Source organism: Leptopilina boulardi, unplaced genomic scaffold, assembly GCF_019393585.1.
Source record: "Leptopilina boulardi isolate dan_hultmark-lab unplaced genomic scaffold, ZJU_Lbou_2.1 LbouV2_278, whole genome shotgun sequence".
NCBI lineage: Eukaryota > Metazoa > Arthropoda > Insecta > Hymenoptera > Figitidae > Leptopilina > Leptopilina boulardi.
This window is the reverse complement of record NW_026137838.1, coordinates 2653325-2671309: the sequence shown is the minus strand read 5'-3', so window position 1 is coordinate 2671309 and position 17985 is coordinate 2653325. Positions and strand designations below refer to the sequence as shown.

At 26.5% G+C, this 17985-nt stretch overlaps 3 protein-coding genes across 6 annotated transcripts in view; 1 reads left to right on the top strand and 2 right to left on the bottom strand.

Moving 5' to 3' along the window:
- Positions 1-5429, bottom strand: part of LOC127282010 (AF4/FMR2 family member 4-like) — a 225096-nt gene extending 219667 nt beyond the window's left edge. The window contains exon 1 of one of the 4 annotated variants that reach the window (XM_051306070.1): positions 5131-5429. The gene's annotated coding sequence lies outside the window, so the exon portion shown is untranslated. Of the gene's footprint in view, positions 1-4090; positions 4268-4353; positions 4863-4912; positions 5067-5130 lie in introns of those variants that run through there. The other 3 variants (XM_051306069.1, XM_051306071.1, XM_051306072.1) reach the window with 3 other exon arrangements.
- A 350-nt stretch (positions 5430-5779) lies between these two features.
- Positions 5780-7982, top strand: LOC127281923 (40S ribosomal protein S3a). The gene is made up of 5 exons (XM_051305911.1): positions 5780-5947; positions 6491-6594; positions 6931-7253; positions 7511-7672; positions 7782-7982. The coding sequence occupies exons 1-5, from the start codon at positions 5886-5888 to the stop codon at positions 7932-7934; spliced, it is 804 nt and encodes a 267-aa protein (XP_051161868.1). The 5' UTR covers positions 5780-5885; the 3' UTR covers positions 7935-7982.
- A 165-nt stretch (positions 7983-8147) lies between these two features.
- On the bottom strand, positions 8148-16357 carry LOC127281920 (putative fatty acyl-CoA reductase CG5065). Its single transcript, XM_051305906.1, has 9 exons — positions 16191-16357; positions 12902-13152; positions 10385-10548; positions 10114-10249; positions 9841-10040; positions 9488-9740; positions 9228-9418; positions 8880-9137; positions 8148-8637 (listed from the first exon to the last, which is right to left on the bottom strand). Exons 2-9 carry the CDS (start codon positions 13115-13117, stop codon positions 8502-8504), a joined length of 1554 nt encoding a protein of 517 aa, XP_051161863.1. The 5' UTR covers positions 13118-13152; positions 16191-16357; the 3' UTR covers positions 8148-8501.
- Positions 16358-17985: the final 1628 nt, after the last annotated feature.

Here is a 17985-nt window from a genome sequence, read left to right as displayed (position 1 = left end):
GCAATTGGAGTTTACAATGGCGCGCACACCTATAGATATATGTATAACCTGCCAGACAAAGAAAATTGTTTCTATTTATCAGCAATTGAATTTATCAACCTGCAAAACCCTTTTATGCAAATTATTATTTATTCCCTAATTGTTTTTGTCAATCAACAATTTTTTAATAAAAAATCTCAAATTTTATCAAAAAAATTCTAAATAAGAAAAAAATTTTTTTTGCAAATACATTTGAGAAATAACATGTTTCGAAATCCTATTCAAGTGAGATGTCATGAGAATCATAAATATAATATATACAAAGCAACCGCAAAACGAACATAAACAAATAGACATAAATAAATTAACATTAAATGAGAAATTAACAGGAAAATTTCGAAAAATTTGCCATTTGAGACAAACCGGGGGAAAAAAAATTGGAAAATGAAAAAAAAAAAACTGCAGGTGTTTTCGATTGTGGGCGTTGTATATAGTTATTATAAAGAGATCCTTCTACTTGTATTGGTTAACAGTTGTTATTGCTAGGAGTCGCTGTCAGAGTCGAAAGTCGAAAGTGTTTCATTACATGCTCACAAGGGCAAACGACCCGCTTGGCAAGTTGCTGACATTTTCAAACTTGCATTCACCAATTCATATTACATCCCATTGGAAATAAAAACCAAAAAAAAAAAAAATCTAATTCAAAAAATACTATAAAAATCAAAACATTAAAAAAAATTTAATTATCTAGTATCACAAAACAATTAAAGAAAATACAAATGGAAAAAAATTTCTTTCAGCCGATTTTTCTACTCTTTGATTTTTAGCTTTCTACAAAATTCTAAATATCAATGGAAAAAAGAGACGCAATGGGACACCATATCGCGTACAAAACAAATGACAACAAATGGAGGTTTAATGTTGAATAAGGTTAGACAAGTGTAACAATAAATGACCACACACACTCTCTCCGACAAAGTCTAGGCGTTCCATTGTTTCACCCAGCTATCACAATAGAAATCGGTTTCTACAGGGCAACTAGTTCTATGTTCAGTTTATATTGTCTCTGAAAACTAGGCGGAAAATTTAGTTTACATGTAAACATACGTAAACTTGATGAATAACCAAAATAATTAACTCATCCATATATGGAAATCAAAAATTAAATTAAAAAAGTCGATAGAAAAAAATTAAATTAAATTAATTAATAAACTAATTGAAATCGAATAAAATCATAGAAATATTTAATATATTTTAATCCATTGAGAAAAAGTTGATTATTGAAATCAATTAGAAATATCAATGACAATTCATCAATAATATTGCATAATCAAAAGTTCTTAGTAATAAGACACCGGTTTCTTTGGATTTTATAATAACGGGTAAAAAACTAACTGATAACATCTGATAAAACAACTGGTTTTCATGAAAAAAAAAACAAAATTAAATATTGTTTTCGTAACTTTTTGTCTTAAATTCAGTGTACAAAAAAAAATAAATAAATAATAAATAAGAGTACCAGAATATTCAATTTCATAAAATAGAAAAAAAAATATTTAACAAAATTGCAGGTCGTAACAAATATTTTCCATTTCTTTTGTTCCTTACATTTATGACTATTTTACTTGAAAAGATGTTCAGTTATAAAATCATCTGTCAACTATTTTTCAAAAAAAAAAAAAATTTTGGGAAATTCCTACACATTATTGTATACAAGGATAATTTTCAAAGATCCTTTCTAATCCGTTAAAACAACTTTTGTGCGACAATTTATGGAAGTTGCCCCTCTGTTAAGCAGGTCGAAAGAGGAAATTTTAATTACCTGCAACTACTTCTGGTTTGCCTTCAATAATATCACTATTTTCTTTTTTATTACTACAAACTTCCAAATTGAAAAGGACAATTTCGAATTTTAATTTATTTGAAAATAAATACCGATAACAGTAAATAATTTTAGAAAAGGCTTTAAATAATTTTTTTGGTAAGAATATTGAGATCGAGGAGAAAATATGAACCTACTCGCAAATAAGGGGAGGGGAAGGGGTTTTATAACCAAGTGAAAAGTCAAAGAAGAGTAAAAGCGTTACGTGATTCAAGGACGTAAATCACGATTACAACGATAAGCATCCATCAAAAACTATAGAGATATCCAAGATTTTTCAATTCAATGTCATTTGGTTTGCTCTCTAAAAAGCGATGAAGCTCCTTGAGTTGCGGGGAAAATGGTTATACCGTAAGCGTTCCACTTCCCCGATGAAAACGCTCCGGAATCCGCTGCCTCTTGGAATGCAAGACGATGCGGAGCTCAACCTGTCCAATCTGTGTTTCTTCCTCCTCGTCTCGCAACTCCGCCTTCCCTTCCCATTGCCTTTCTCTATACTGACTTGTGCACGATCACTTTGCTATATATCTACTTTTTCTCTATATATATATACAAATTCAAAAATTCGTCCATCTTTCTGATTTCACTCGAAGGAATTTTTTTTTACAAACGAAAGTGTTTCCATTAACTTCCTGATGTATCTCTCTGAATAAAGTGCGTTGAAATAACGAAATATAACTGAAATTACAAATTAAAAAAAAATTTTTAAATTTCCAAAACTACAAAATTTACTATAATAAAAATAAATATCTAATTTTTAAAGTCAACAAAACCTTCAATAATGTACTTTCAGCTGTTTTTTTTTTTTTCTAACTTGAAGGTTTTGAAATTAAACCCCGTTATCAATGCAATCAAGCGATAATAATTGAGTGGTAATAATTCTATCCTTTTTGATAAGAAATGTCTATTATAAATTCTAAATCGAAAAATAATAGAAAAATTCAAGAGAAGAAAAAAGAGAAAATAATAAATATTTAATTATTGTACCTGATTTTTGTTGTCTATTATTTTCTCCAATTTTTCACACATTTCACGATTTCTGTGTCACATTTACGTCACTAGTATATAGTAAAAGCGTTACCATATGAAACCAGGATATTGTGAATTAATTGAAGATTTATCATGATCTATAAAATATCGAAAGAGTATCGCCTTGATAATCGACATACTGTGCTAAAAAGCAGTAAGATTTCTGTCGCCTCGCTAAATGTCCAAGTCTAAGCGATTAGCAGGTCGAAGGTGGTAGGAGCAGTCGTTTAATGTTTTAAAGATAATGTCGTCAAATCAACGAGAAAGAGAAAGATTTTAATAAATTCTAAATTCAATTTTTTTTAATGTCGCCGTATATGTTCGTCTGTAAAAATAAAAAAAAAACAATTTTAAAATATTTTGAATAATTTATAATTGTAATAAATTGAAATTTGTTTTCAATTTTTACATATTTGAAAGTATTTGAAAAATAGAAACAAAACATTTTAATTTGAATAATTCTTCAAATTCAAAATATTACTTTTGAATAGAAAAAGAGTATATTATACAAATCGTTATCTCAAATTACAGCCTTGGGCTCTACTGAACAATAATCTGATCCTGATGTTGATATACATGTATAATTAACATGAAAACAAGAAGACAACTCGTACAACGCCAATAACCGTTTAAGAAGTTATACTTTCAGATATTCTTTAAATAATTAATAAAGATTCTTAAATCAATAACGTTTAAAGATTAAAACACCTATAAAAACAATTTACTGCGTACTAAAATAAAATATCTACAATTAAAATATTCTAAAAAAAACTACAACCGATTTATTTTCAATTTAAAAATTTCTAACCTCTAAATATTTAATTTTAATGAAAAAAACAATCACCATTTTAGAATCGGAATTGAAATTTCAGACACATAATCTTAGGTTAAGTTACGAAAACAAACGTTCCAACAAAGGAAAGATTAATACGTTATTAAAATAATAACAAACTTGAAAAACCTCAAGAATTCCGCAATTATCTGTATATAATAATTGCATCATTATTTCATCATTTACTTCTCATTCTAGGTCGATCAATTATAAGTTTTTAAACTATGTAATATAAAAACATTGATGCAAAGAGGTATAAAAGTTAGAAAAAATTTTGTAACACCTAACCTATTTCTTGTTGTATCTACTCTCGTTTTAATATATGAAAAAGATAAAAAGAAAAGGAAAAAAAAATTGTATATAAATACCTCTCGAATATTGTTGTCATTTAATATTTACATCATTGACGTATTGCCAATAAATGGCGACGTTCGCAAAATAGAGCAAACTCGTCAATATTATCACTTTTGACAAACTTAACCTATAATTTTTTTATATATCAAAAATTAATCACTTGATTTACAAAATAAACACGAAAACACGATATAAATCCATTTCAAATGTTAATTGCGCGTTAATCACTTCCAAGAAAATTATCTTCTTTTAAAGCCTGATGGTGAACAGTAGTTACCTTTCTATTTTCAGTTAAGAACGTAAGAATCCATGCTTCATCTTAAAGAATAAAACCTGTTCGGCTCCACGTCTACACTCCATGTTTTTAACTTTCAATATGTAATAAACATGAAACATGCTATTAATTTTACCGAAAAAAAATCAACATTACAATAACTATCCACGATCCGATTATAACACAAAAATTTTCAAAATATAACGGTCCGCGAAAAACTAACACAGATGGCGTAGGTGGATTAACCTTCACTAGGAAAGTTCTATTTTCAATTTGACATTCTTTTACCACATCAACTAGCTAAAATTAACGTTCATAATTCGAGAAACTAAATAATTATATGAAAAGTAAAAAAATGCTATTATCTACGATTCACTGGAATATTAAACATTTATGTCTTCTGTTTACAAGGAGCTAATCAAACTTGTTTAAATTGTAGGGAGAGGGGGAAGGGGAATAAGGGAAAAATTAAACGGTTGCGGATAAGACGAAAAACAGTAAATAGAATAAATTAGTCGCGATAAAACTAATGACAATAAACACGTTGAGAAATAACACCCACCTGTCGCACTTAATGATTATTCAGTATGCAATAATTTGTCACGTGCACGTCACATAAAATAATGAACATCTGTACACAAAAACAATAATGTATCAACGATGACAGTCGCGGCGAAACTGATCAGCTCGAGCTACAGGTGTCATCTACAGTACCCCCGCCATTCGATCTACACTTCTGTCTCTCTCAATCATTCCATTCTCTTATTGACTAACACTTACCTCTATCTCTCTTTTCATCTTCCTGCTTTTCACTCATACACGCGCATGCGAGTTGCCTTCACTCCGATTTTCTAATCATTTGGAACAGCCACTCTCCTTGTTTTTGTCTCACTGATTAATAAACTTTTCCCAACGTCCGTTAATGACTTGAACACCTTTTATATCGATTTATATGATTGTAACATCGATTTCATTCGAGACAACTAACTTCACAATGATCAATTATGTTTTCAATTGGAGGACAATTTTTAAACCTATTATTTAATATTCATAAATAAATATAACTTAGAAAAAAAAGAATACTAGGGAAAATCAGGTTATGTTTACTTTTGCACCTTTGCACTGATTGTTATGTGTTTACGCTGTTTACCTGGTGTTTACAGAGTATCCCGTGAAATACTTGTCGCTACGTAAGTGCGTAAATGCATGTAACTGTTGTGAAGTTATCTGCGCATGCTTGAGGTAAGTGAGAGCGCGCTTATTTGAATTATTAAACATGTAAAACACTCCTAATACATTGTATATTAGTAAAAATTATCTTTTTTTAAAAACTAATAATAAAAATAACAATGTGGTAAAAATTAATGTTTTAAAAATATAAATTTGTTTAAGTAAATTTAAAAAGTAATTGTAAGCATGCGCAATTTGAATTGTGATAGTTACAAATGTCGCTGATAGGTCGCAGTAGTTTCGTTTCACTTCCGCCTTTTTCTTCTGTGCACGTCGCACACTTCTTTCCGTTGTAAACCGCAAACATGGCGGTGGGTAAAAATAAGGGACTTTCAAAAGGAGGCAAAAAAGGCGTCAAAAAGAAGATGTGAGTAAATTATATTTATTGTGCATTATAATTTGTGCTTTATTGGATATAAAAAATGTTTTGGTTTTGTGTTGTGCTCGACGATGTTCGTGATTATAATGGATTTCTTAACGCGTGTGACACTTGAAATCTTCCATGCCTCTTATATTTTCCTTATTTTTTAATATCTATTTTGTATTAAAACAAAATATTTTGGTATAATTGTTCAATACAGTGATTTTCTGAATAGAATACAAATATTTGTTTTATTTTATTTAGAATGTAATTTGTTTACTTATTTCACTGAACTTTGTTTTTTTGTTTCTATTATTTAACTAATAAATTTTTGTTTAATGAGTACTTTGTAATTTTTGTAAGGTCTAATTTAATTTCGTTTGCTTTGGTTTTTAAATGTGTTTTTTTTTTGGAGTTTAACCTAACCTAAAAATATGTGAAATTATTTTAGTCACGTTTTTTTTAGTATTAGCATTATGATTTAATTGTTTTTTTTAATCTAAAATACATCTTGTAGATGTATCTAAAATTATTTTATTATTTTGATAGTGTCGACCCATTCACTCGCAAAGATTGGTATGATGTTAAAGCACCATCGATGTTTACCAGCCGCCAGGTCGGTAAAACTTTGGTTAACAGGACTCAAGGAACAAGTAAGTTTTGTAATTTTGTCTCAATATTTTCTTAAATTTTCAATTTTTTACAATTAAATTTATTGATTAATGTATTAAAATAATGCAACTCCAGCTCCATTTTAGTGATTCAAAACTTTTGTGGCGTTTTATGTTGCTAAAAAAAAGTACACATCATTACCATTTTGTTACTTATTTCACAGTAACGATAAACTTGGTGTTTGCGACATTTTATTTTATTTAATATAAATAATAGAATATTAGATATTATATATAATAGAATAGTAGAATATTTTCTTTTTATGATTCTTATTGATTTAGAAAGAATATTAAATTTTTTTTTTATCATTTCTTTAGAAATCGCCTCCGAAGGTTTGAAATTCCGAGTATTTGAAGTTTCACTTGCTGATCTTCAAAGTGATAACGATGCCGAGAGATCCTTCAGAAAATTTAGACTCATCGCCGAAGATGTTCAAGGACGTAATGTCTTGACCAATTTCCATGGTATGGATCTCACCACTGACAAACTTCGATCAATGGTGAAAAAATGGCAAACTTTAATTGAGGCACACGTTGATGTTAAAACCACAGACGGATATCTTTTGAGAGTATTCTGTATTGGTTTCACGAACAAAGATCAACAGAGCACAAGAAAAACGTGTTACGCTCAACATTCTCAAGTAAGAGATGGAATTTTTTTTTTGTTTTTAGAATTTTGTAACAAACGCAATCTTTGATCTGTTGTAATTTGTAATATTTCAGTGGTATTAAGTTTTGCGTAGATTAAATGGACTCTCTTACCACACTGTTGTTATTGAATGGCTACAGTGTTATTTGTAGTCGCAACAATTTTTTAAATTGAAAATATTTAAAAATTGTACTTTATTTAAATTAGTAATTGAAGAATTGTGTAATTATTGAGATTTTATCATTTTAGGTGCGCAACATTCGCAAGAAGATGGTAGAAATCATCAACGAGGACATCTCTAAAAGTGACCTCAAGGGCGTTGTTAGTAAACTTTTACCCGATGCTATTGCCAAGGATATTGAGAAAGCTTGTCAGGGAATTTACCCACTTCATGATGTCTATATTCGTAAGGTGTGTAATATAAAAAGCTATTTTTATTTCTTGAAAAAACAAAATTGATTTTTTATAAATATATTGTTAATATGATTAACTGGAAATAAATTTTCAATTTTGTTTACAGGTTAAGGTATTAAAGAAACCCCGTTTTGAATTGAGCAAATTGTTGGAATTACACGGGGATGGAGGTGGAAGTAAAGGTGGTGAGGGTGGTGAAGCTGGTTCGAAAGTTGATAGACCAGAAGGCTACGAACCACCAGTTCAAGAATCCGTCTGAAGTGGTGTTATTTCTAATTTTTAAAAATAAAAACCACGAAACGGTGAACATGTTTTGAATTCCTTTTCTTTTTTTATTCCTTTTAACCACACAAGCAGTTACTCGGTATGTTGTATACATTTCTTAAATCACTATTAATATATATATAAAATATATATATTTAAAAAAAAATTTATTTTCAATATTTTAAAATAAATCGACAAAAAAAATATTGAAATTTATAGTCCCTTTATTATCAATTACAATTTTAAATTCTCGAAGGTTAAATTTTCCATTTTTGTAGTTCCATTTTTTTTGTTAAAAAAAATTTTATTACAAAGTAGAGTACATATTTTCGTATTAGCTAATTTTTTTTTGTTAAATAATTTTTGTCTTTATCTTCTAGAATTTAAATAAAAGTATGCATGATTTTTAATAAGTATAAAAAAAAATTATTTTTATAATGAAATGTAAATAACTTTTTATGTATCTGTGAAATGTTTTGCAGTCGATTTTCAATGACCTAAAAATTGGTCGAAAGTACAAAAGTATATAAGTTATGGTCTAAAAAAAAAAAAAAATTATAAATTAAGATGTTAGTTGTCGAGTGACTAATTCCCAGCCTCGAGCTAGTAATTCTCGAAAACTTTCGCTCCAACATGCGAACATGTAAATGAGCAAGACGAAGAAGAGGATTTTCGTGATCACGTCCACCCAGTACATTCTGAATATTAAAAAAAAAATTTTTTTTGAAAAATTAATATAAAAGAAAATTTATAAACATACAAAAAATTTGTCCAGAATTATGCGCGAGATTTAAAACTAACCAATCACTATGCTGTAAATGACTTGTGATTGGCTAGTTTTAAAAACCGCGCTAAAATTGTTTGGACAATTTTTTTTTTTTTAAATTTGGAGAAAATATTTTTAAAAATTAAAACTTATTTGCAAATAAAATTTTCTTACACTTTCATATGTCTACGAGCAGAAGGCAGTGTTTCTGGCGGTTCATTTAGAATATAAACTCTTGCAGCTCTTATGCAAGCTTCAAAATAAGCATCCAAATCCAAATCATCACCGTGAATTTGATACAACATTTTTTCACGTGGATTTAATTTATCTCTAATTTCTGCAATATTTGTATTTACAAAATCCCATTGATTATTGGCGTAATATTCAAAAACTTCAAAACCTTTTTGAATGCGTCGATGTACTCTGCACATTCTATTAAAAAAAAAAAAATTTTATAAGATTGTGATTCCGTTTTTTATATGAAAAAAAGGAATCGCGTTTTTTTTTTTAGAATAATCTTACATTGGTTTGTGTCCGGCGAGAAATATAAGGGCATCAATTATGTAGGCAGGAATCATGTGAAAGAAAAGAACACTAATATTGTGCATGAGACGGCTTTTTTTCATACTACCACCAGGATACCAGACAACGCCATTGAGAGGAACTTTTTCCGTAATTCGACGACCTCGTTCTATAATTTCCGCCCATGTTACCTGCGAAGAAAATTCAAATAAAAAATTATAATTTACAAAAAAAAAATTATCTAAATAGTAATCATCAACCTTAAAATCACTGCTACTAGTGAGATTATAAACTCTTTTATGATGTTCTTTGCAGTAAATATAATTCCAAGAAGCTGTTAATATTGCATTAACTGCAATATCAACTGGTAAATAATCAGCGTAACCATTTTCATTACAATACATCGTTCTGATAACTCCCTTTCCAGCTCCTATTAAAAGTCCTGTTGGTCCATTAATATTATCCGTCCAACCTGGCACAGGCTCCTTCCAAACTGGAATCACTATACTTGGTCTAGAAAAAAAAAGAAAATAATGCACAATTGTATAGAATTTTAAAGAACTTTTTTTAAATTAATTTTTCTTTTTTTCTGGAACAATCAAATTTTGTGTACCGCAAAATAACTGCTGGAATATGTGGCATTGCTTCTTCGACAAGACCTTCGGACAAGGCTTTTGTGAATGCATAAGTATTTGGTAAATTTCCCAAAATTTTATCAGTCATTGCCTCTACAACATCATCGTCCATCCATTCTACACATTTGATAATTTTATGTGGATTCGAAGGTGGTGGATATGGTTTTTCGCCAAGAAGCTATGGAAAGTTAGGTATTAAATATTTATTTATTAAAATATAATTTAATCGTTAATTAATAAAAAAATTATACCTTCTCTTCGAGATGACAATAGGCAGTGCTGATGTGTGCAAAATAAATTAAATTTTTCATTTCTTTAGCCAGGTCTAACATTTGTTTTGTCCCACGAGTATTGAGCAAAACAGCTCTTTTAAGTAGTTCATCAAACCTAATTAAAAATTAATTTAGACAATCATTTACAATTATATCAGTCATAAAAAGATCTAAAAAAAAAATAATAATTTAAAAATTATAAGTTTCTTTTTTTAAAAAACTAATTTCTTTTTTTCAGATATTATAACACCTGACTGTGGCCGCTCCATGATAAACAATGCTGACATTTTCACATATCAATTTTCTGTCCTCTGCTGATATTCCCAATCCTGGTAACGATACATCACCGCTAATTACGGTTACGGACTTTTTCAGAGATTCAATTCCTCGTTGTGCTTTGACTTTTTCAAAAAGCTGAAAAATAATTTTAAAATTAGGTAAGCAAATCGAAAATTTACAATTATTTTATTTAATTAAAAGTAAATAGTTCAATATTAAAAATAAGTAATTTAATTTGAAATTATTTAATTACAAATAATAATTTTCATATACAAGTTAATAAATAAAATTCGATTTGTAAATAATTCGTTAAGAAAAAAAATTCAAACTTCCTAAAGTGATAAATTTTACTATTGCAACGTTTCGTAACGTGACTTTGACCTGTTTAGAGTAATAAACTATAATTCCCCTTTTTTTTTGGTTTTAGAAAGTTTTGCAATTTTTTTTTTTTTAACATGGTAATCATTTTTTTTTCTATCTTGCCATTCGCGTCATTATGTGTAGTTGATTTCCTATCACATAATCAAATGATTTACATGATTGCCTTGAATTTGCATGTTATGAACATTTTGTTTCAAGTATCCTTGAATATTTTAAAGGTCGAAAACTACAATTGAGAAAATTTTTTTTATTAAAAATGCAACATAATTGAAAAAAATACATTTTGACAGTAATTTTTTTTTTCCAATTGTCTTGAAAATTTAACAAAAGAGAATTTTTTCGAAATAATTTTTTATATTTACAATGATTCAAATTCAACCTTCATTCTTTTTTTTTCCTCATTTTGCATTCTGCCTTGAGTTGCAGGAATTCCCGTTTGAGTCAGAGAAGTGTCGTTGGCCTTTCAGGATTTTGTTTTATTTTAATATTCTTTTTTCGATAAAAGTCACGTCGACATCCTTTAAATTAATTCAACGTATGCAAAAATATTCAAATCATTCATGAATAAAAAAAAGTTCGATATTGTAAAAGATGATTTTGTTAGATAAAAAGTTTTTCATTTAAAAAAATTCAAGGATCAGCTTCAATTTTAATTTAATTTTAAAAAATTGTCTTAAAATTGAAATTGAATTTAAACAATTATTGTAATTTCATTTTGAAATTGATGGCAATTTTCGAAATTCTTAATTTTCTCATTGAAAATACGAAAGTTAATGATTTGCTCTTGACTTGAATTTTCTTTTTTTGGGGGGTATAATCAATTGGAAGTAAATTCCAGTACCCTGGCCTTGTTTTATTGAACCTCGTTGACGTAACTCTCGTCATACGATGATGTACGTCTGATATTGCGTTAGAATGTTCAGTTAAGATATAATGACATAACATATATTAGCTTTAATACTTTCACCATGCGATAATATTCGTTCGGTTATATGTTTGAACGAGGCCTTGACTCTGTTTCTGCAATAAGTATTATAACCAGGCCCAAGACGCTTTCCCTGACGAATTTACTTCCCACAAAAACAAACTTTAATTTTTTTTTTTTACTCTGTAAATAATATACATATACATGTAAAATTTATAAAACGAAAAATATGAAAACCTGCTTGAGAACTAGGTTTACTATTGAATTTAAATTATTCCTGCAAGTAATGACATGACTTTGCAATTTTTTTTTTTTGTGCAGAATTCAGGAGAATCGAGTTCTCTTATATAATTTCCAGAATAGTGTCCTGAATCATTAAATGACATATTTTTCATGAAGTTTATTTTCCATGTTTAAAATGAAATTATTGTTATTTCGAAAAAATTCTCTTTATTTCACCAAGAGGTAAAATTATTTTTTGAAAAAGAAAAAAAACCTTCGAAACTTAAAGAAAAATATTTAAATATTAACTTGTAAGTTAACAACTTTTATCCTCAGGGAAAGAAATAATTTTTTTTTAAAGAAACAAAAATAATAGTTATTTGAGTAATTAAAAAAAAAAAAAAAATTCAGATCTTGTTTTGATTTCATGTTTAAACTGGAAATTTGATTTGAGAAAGTGCTTATTACATGGAAAATGTAAAAAAAATCGTAGGTTTTAATTTAGTTTGCTTTTAGAGTATTTTATTTCACTTGATTTCTTTTTTATTCGTTTATTTTTTTTTTTCTTGGCCTCGTTTAAACAAATATCATTCGTACGCAAATTCTTTGCAACTAATAGAATAAACGTTTGCACGCCAATGAGTCATTGCACAATTATACAGCTTCCGAACACAAGCAACGATGTATCTTGTTGTATAGGTATATAGACTTTCTCTCCGTGCAATACACTTTTACTTTTGCAGGTTGATTTTGTAATAATACGTAATATTGTGAGATCAGAATTTAACACTCGTTGTTCTTAACATCTTCGCTTTAGTTTATTTTTTTTTTTATTTTTATGTCTAAATTATTAATTATTTTGAATTTTTATTTGTCTTTGACTATCTTCTCGAAATTGAAAAAATAAATTAGTTTGTAATTAAGAATAGCTAATTAAAAAAATTTATTTTTTTTTCTTACAGCAGAATTAAATATATCATCCAGTCGATGTTTTGGATCTTTTCCCTTTTTTGGCCTGACAAGAAGATAAATTTGTTCAATTTCTGGCAGGCATCTCAAAAATTTCTCAATTATAACTTTTCCTAAAAATCCAGTGCCTCCTGTGAGTAAAATTTCACGACCTTTGAATACTTCAGCTATTCTATCTGGCCACTCCTCTATTTTCACTTCCGTCATGATTTTCAAACGAATTGCTGATCTGGATTAATTTTCTGCAAAGAAACATAGGTAACATTATCAGTTAAATATAAAATTTTTCATTTCTATTCAAACAATTATTTTTAATTTATTATTATATAAAATGAAAAAAAAATTCCTGATCTTTCATATATGATAACAAATTTATCCAATAGTGTAATCATTTTGAACTTTTGATTTTCTATTTTCTTATATATTACGTAAAATTTTATCTTTTCTGTTTAATTCAAGTTGACATTCTAATGATAAATTTCTAAAGATAAATTATATTTTGTGTAAAAGGTTAAATGATTAAATAATACAAATAATTTTCACGAAAGAATTTAAAATACTTAATATTTTATATTGTTACTGAATATTATTTAATATTTTAATATTTAATTTTGAAAATATTGAAAGAAATTTTATTATAAATTTTAAAACACAATCTGAAGCTTAAAACAATAAATAAACAAGTTTTGAATACTAAATAAAAAATCAGTTAAAAATGATAATAGTAAAAAAGATCATTAGGAAATAATTACATGTTCACAATTATAAATACATAATGCAACAAGTTATTTTTAATCTTCGTCTTTCATATTTTCATCATTTGAAAAAAAAGTATTGACAATTTTCTGAAATCTAATTTCATTATGAAATTTTCGTCAAATAATACAAAAATTCTGCGCTTCATCCAGAAATTTTTAACAATATTGACTTTGTCGTTGATCATAAATATAGCATAATTTGGAATTCTTTTAGAAACCAGTTTTAAACTCAAGTGCAAATTCTTAAAATGAATACGATTATGTAAAACATAAAAGTAGAGTAAAGTTTTTATTTAAAAATGCAAATCACACCTTTATTTAAATTGAAAATAATAATGTAAAAAAAAACATTAATTTTCCAAATTAACATAATTGATTGTTACAATCCTGGATAAAAAAGATAAAAAAATAGGATTGTTTATGTAACATGTAGTTATAAATCTCATGTCAATTGACTTCTAATGAAGTTTATTTTTAGAACAAGGAAGAGTCACTGACTTTCTAAATCAAATTATAGAAATATAGACTTGTTATATTATTGTAATTTAATATTTATAACAATATTATTTTTTCCATAATTATTAACAAGATTTATTATTTTAGTAATAATAATAAAAAAGAAAAATAATACTATTTTTATTATTATTTATTTAATTATTATTAGAAAAAATAATAATGTAAAACAAAATAGTTATTATTATTTTTTTTTTCAATATTATAATTATCAATAAATGAGAATATTACTATTATCAAATGTCGGGTATTAGGAAAGGTGCATTTTGAATATGTAGCGAAATTTTTCAACATACATATGCGAAATCGTGTTTTAATCATGAATATGTATTTCACCTATAACAGCATTGCATTTGCTGTGAAATATAATCACGTGATTGGAAGTAATTGGTAGTAAGCACGATTGGCAATAACAAGAAATTGCATACTTTTCGTTAAATATTATTTCTTTTAAAGTGTGGCAAAATATGAATTTCACGTTAAGGAAGTGCACTATTAAACAAAAACAATTTGTACTTGAAATAACATTTTTATAATTTACCTATTATATATTTATGCAATTTTTTTTTCATCTTTTATAATTTGTTTGAAACTTGATCTTGTAATAACGGAGAATATAGAAAAAAATAATCGAGAAATTAGAAACTGAAAGGAATAAATAATTTTTTAAAATTATATTTAAAAAAATTAATTTTATAAATAACTTTTAGTAGGTGCTTTTATTCTGAATTTTTGTTTAAAAAATTTATTTATTGTTTTAATTTGTAAATAGCTTAAGAGAAAAAAAAATTTTTTTTTAACGATGCAAATATATGCGTATAGTTTTTTTTTTGTTTTATTATTTTTTTTATAGAAGTGACAAATGAACAATGAAGCTAATCACCCTTGTAATTGTCGATTTCGCAGTTCGTCAGTCGCTAACTTTTTTTTTCCTCCTTTAAATCAAAATAATTATTCCGTTATTATGATCTCACGTTTGTTCACGTATTATAGAAATAAAACAATGCTTTCCTCTCCTGAAGAGATTACTGTCATTATAAGAATCAACCGCACTATCCTTGACTTTGAGAAATTTTAACCGAACAAACTTTCCTAAAGAAAATATATTTTTCTCCCCCTCTGCCTGAATTCGTGAATTATTTTTTTCAGTCCTTATTGAAAAAAAAAATGTTTTTTTAATTATAATTAAAAATTTTCATGGAGTATTTAATTTTATTCAAAAATGTAATTTAAAAAATAGTTACTTTTAAAATAAAAAAAAAAAAAAAAAAAAAACATTGTTCCTTGAATTTCTAAAAGTGAAATGATATGTGCAAATAAAATTTATTTATTGTGCATTTTAATAATGTCGCGAGTAAAAGTCAAACGTTTTATTCTTAAACGCATTCGTATAACTCTTGGATATAATTTTCTTCTGATGATACGATCATTTTAAAATAGTTGCTTTTGTTGCATAAAGTACAAAAGGAAATGAAATGTTTTTCGTGATTAGAATACATTATACACAGAACATCAATTTTTTTTTTTTGTTTTCATAAAATTATTCTTTTCAAATAAAATTTAAATAATTTTGTCGTCAAAGAAAAAAAATTTCCTTTCAATAAATTGATGATTTGAGATAGTATAAAAATTAGAAAAAATTGAGTCAACTTATGAATAATTGAAAAAAAATAATTAGAGAATTTAATTTTTAAGCAAAAAACAATAATTAATTAAAAATCATAAGAAATCAATAAAAAAAAAAATTATATTGACTAATTATTAAAAAATACTAATATCAGTAATTTTTTTTTTTATTCACTGAAAATAATAAAATATATTTTCTATTGAACACGATCACTGTTACAAAGTTAAATAGTTTGTTAATTACATAAACTTTTTCAGGTTTTCCACGTGTTGAGGTCTTGAAGAATAGAAAGGGATTTGCAGCCCCGCGATATTTGAAGTCAAAAAGGAGGCAAAGTAAAATAAATTAACAATTATAAATTGTTTAATTTTAAATCACTTACAAGGAGAATATTGGATCCTCCCTTGGAACACTGGCCGAAAAAAATGTGACGCGTCCAAGCGACCGTATACGATTGTTTTTTTTCTTTTTTTTTCGTTAGGCGTTAAACACTATAATTTGCAGCCAGCTCAACTCGACACGTTAGGTTGGTGAGTCCGTTGCAGACTGAGGTAACATGACCGACATAATATGGCCCAACGTCTACCGGTCATTTATCGGTTTACTGATTCAGGACCGTATGGCCGTTTATTACGGACCCAAAAAATTCGGGGATTCACAAATGAATTGAAACTTCATTAACAATGGTAATTATTTATATAAAGAATATTAAGAGATCCGTGAAATTTATTGAAAGATTAATCATTGTTTGTTTCATCTTTTTTTTTATTTTTACAAATAAAAATGTTCTAATTAATTTTCCAATTAATAATTAATTAATTATAATCAATTTTCTGATTTAAATTATTTTTTCGTAATTTTAGTTTTTAAATAAATTAATATAATTTTTTAAAATTCCTAGAACAAAAATTTGAAATTCTTTGAAATAATAGAAATAATAATAGCAAATATTATTTTTAAAAATGGCAAATAAATATACAGGGAAAAAAATATTATTTACAGTGGGAAAAGTACAAGAAATAAAATAAAACATCTAATTAAATTACAGAAAATATACATTTATTTTCCATATCCAAATATATGGAAAATAAATTTTTCGTTTGACAAAGAACAGTTTTTAGTTTCTATCTTTTTTTCTAAGTTTTTTATTCACAAATTCGTAAGAGAAATTTCGACAAAAAAAAAAAAAAAATGAGAACAAAGAAAAATTAAATTGTGAAATTTTTAATTATTTCAAAATTTTTGTATAATAAATTTCATGTATTAAAAAAAGGATTTAAAAGTGAATTAATGAAATCACGTTCGAAATTTCAGCAATCACACTTTTATATATATATATATATATATATACATATTATTAAATCATTTTCTTCTATTTTGGGTCTTAGTTAATTTTACGTTTGATCATTTATATAACATTAGAATGGCTTATGATTATGAAATATGTGTAAAAAAAAAGAATGTTCTATTTTAAATTTATTTTTAATTGGGTTGCCATTAAATTGTACTTTTATTATTAATTATTTGCAAAAGTAAAAAAAAGAGAGAGGGAGTTTCTAATAAATGACAAAATTATATAGCAATTGATTGAATTAAATAAAAAAAAAAGAGAGAATTATTATCGTTTCAATGTAATTCATTTCATTCTTGAAAAACATCAGGCACTTGACCCTTGCTTGTCTTTCAATAAATTTCCGTTTCTACTTGTCTTTCAGTAAATGTCTCTTTTCACTTGTCTGACTTGTAACGTACCCTCCTCACTTAAACTGGTTTTTTGCATATTTATTTCATTTATTTACTGTTAGTAAAATCAACAATAAATTTTTTTTAATAAATAATTTAGATAATTTTATTACATTTTGTTTTTGTTTATCCTTTTTTTTTTTTGAATAATTATCCGTTTATTGACTTTGTTTATACCAGTAAAAATAAAATATTATATAATTATAAGGACAAATATTAGAAAAAATTAGAGTTAAGTAATAATAAGTTTGTTTTACGATAGACAAATAATTTAACAATCACTTAGAGAAAAATTATAGTTTAGAGGAAAATTATCTAGTTTCAAATAATTAAATTAGCTAATTATTGAGGTATAAATTTTTTTTATTATAATTTAAATGAAAAGATAAAAAAAATCTCTGGTATAAAATAATTATGAGAAGAACAGGTACAAT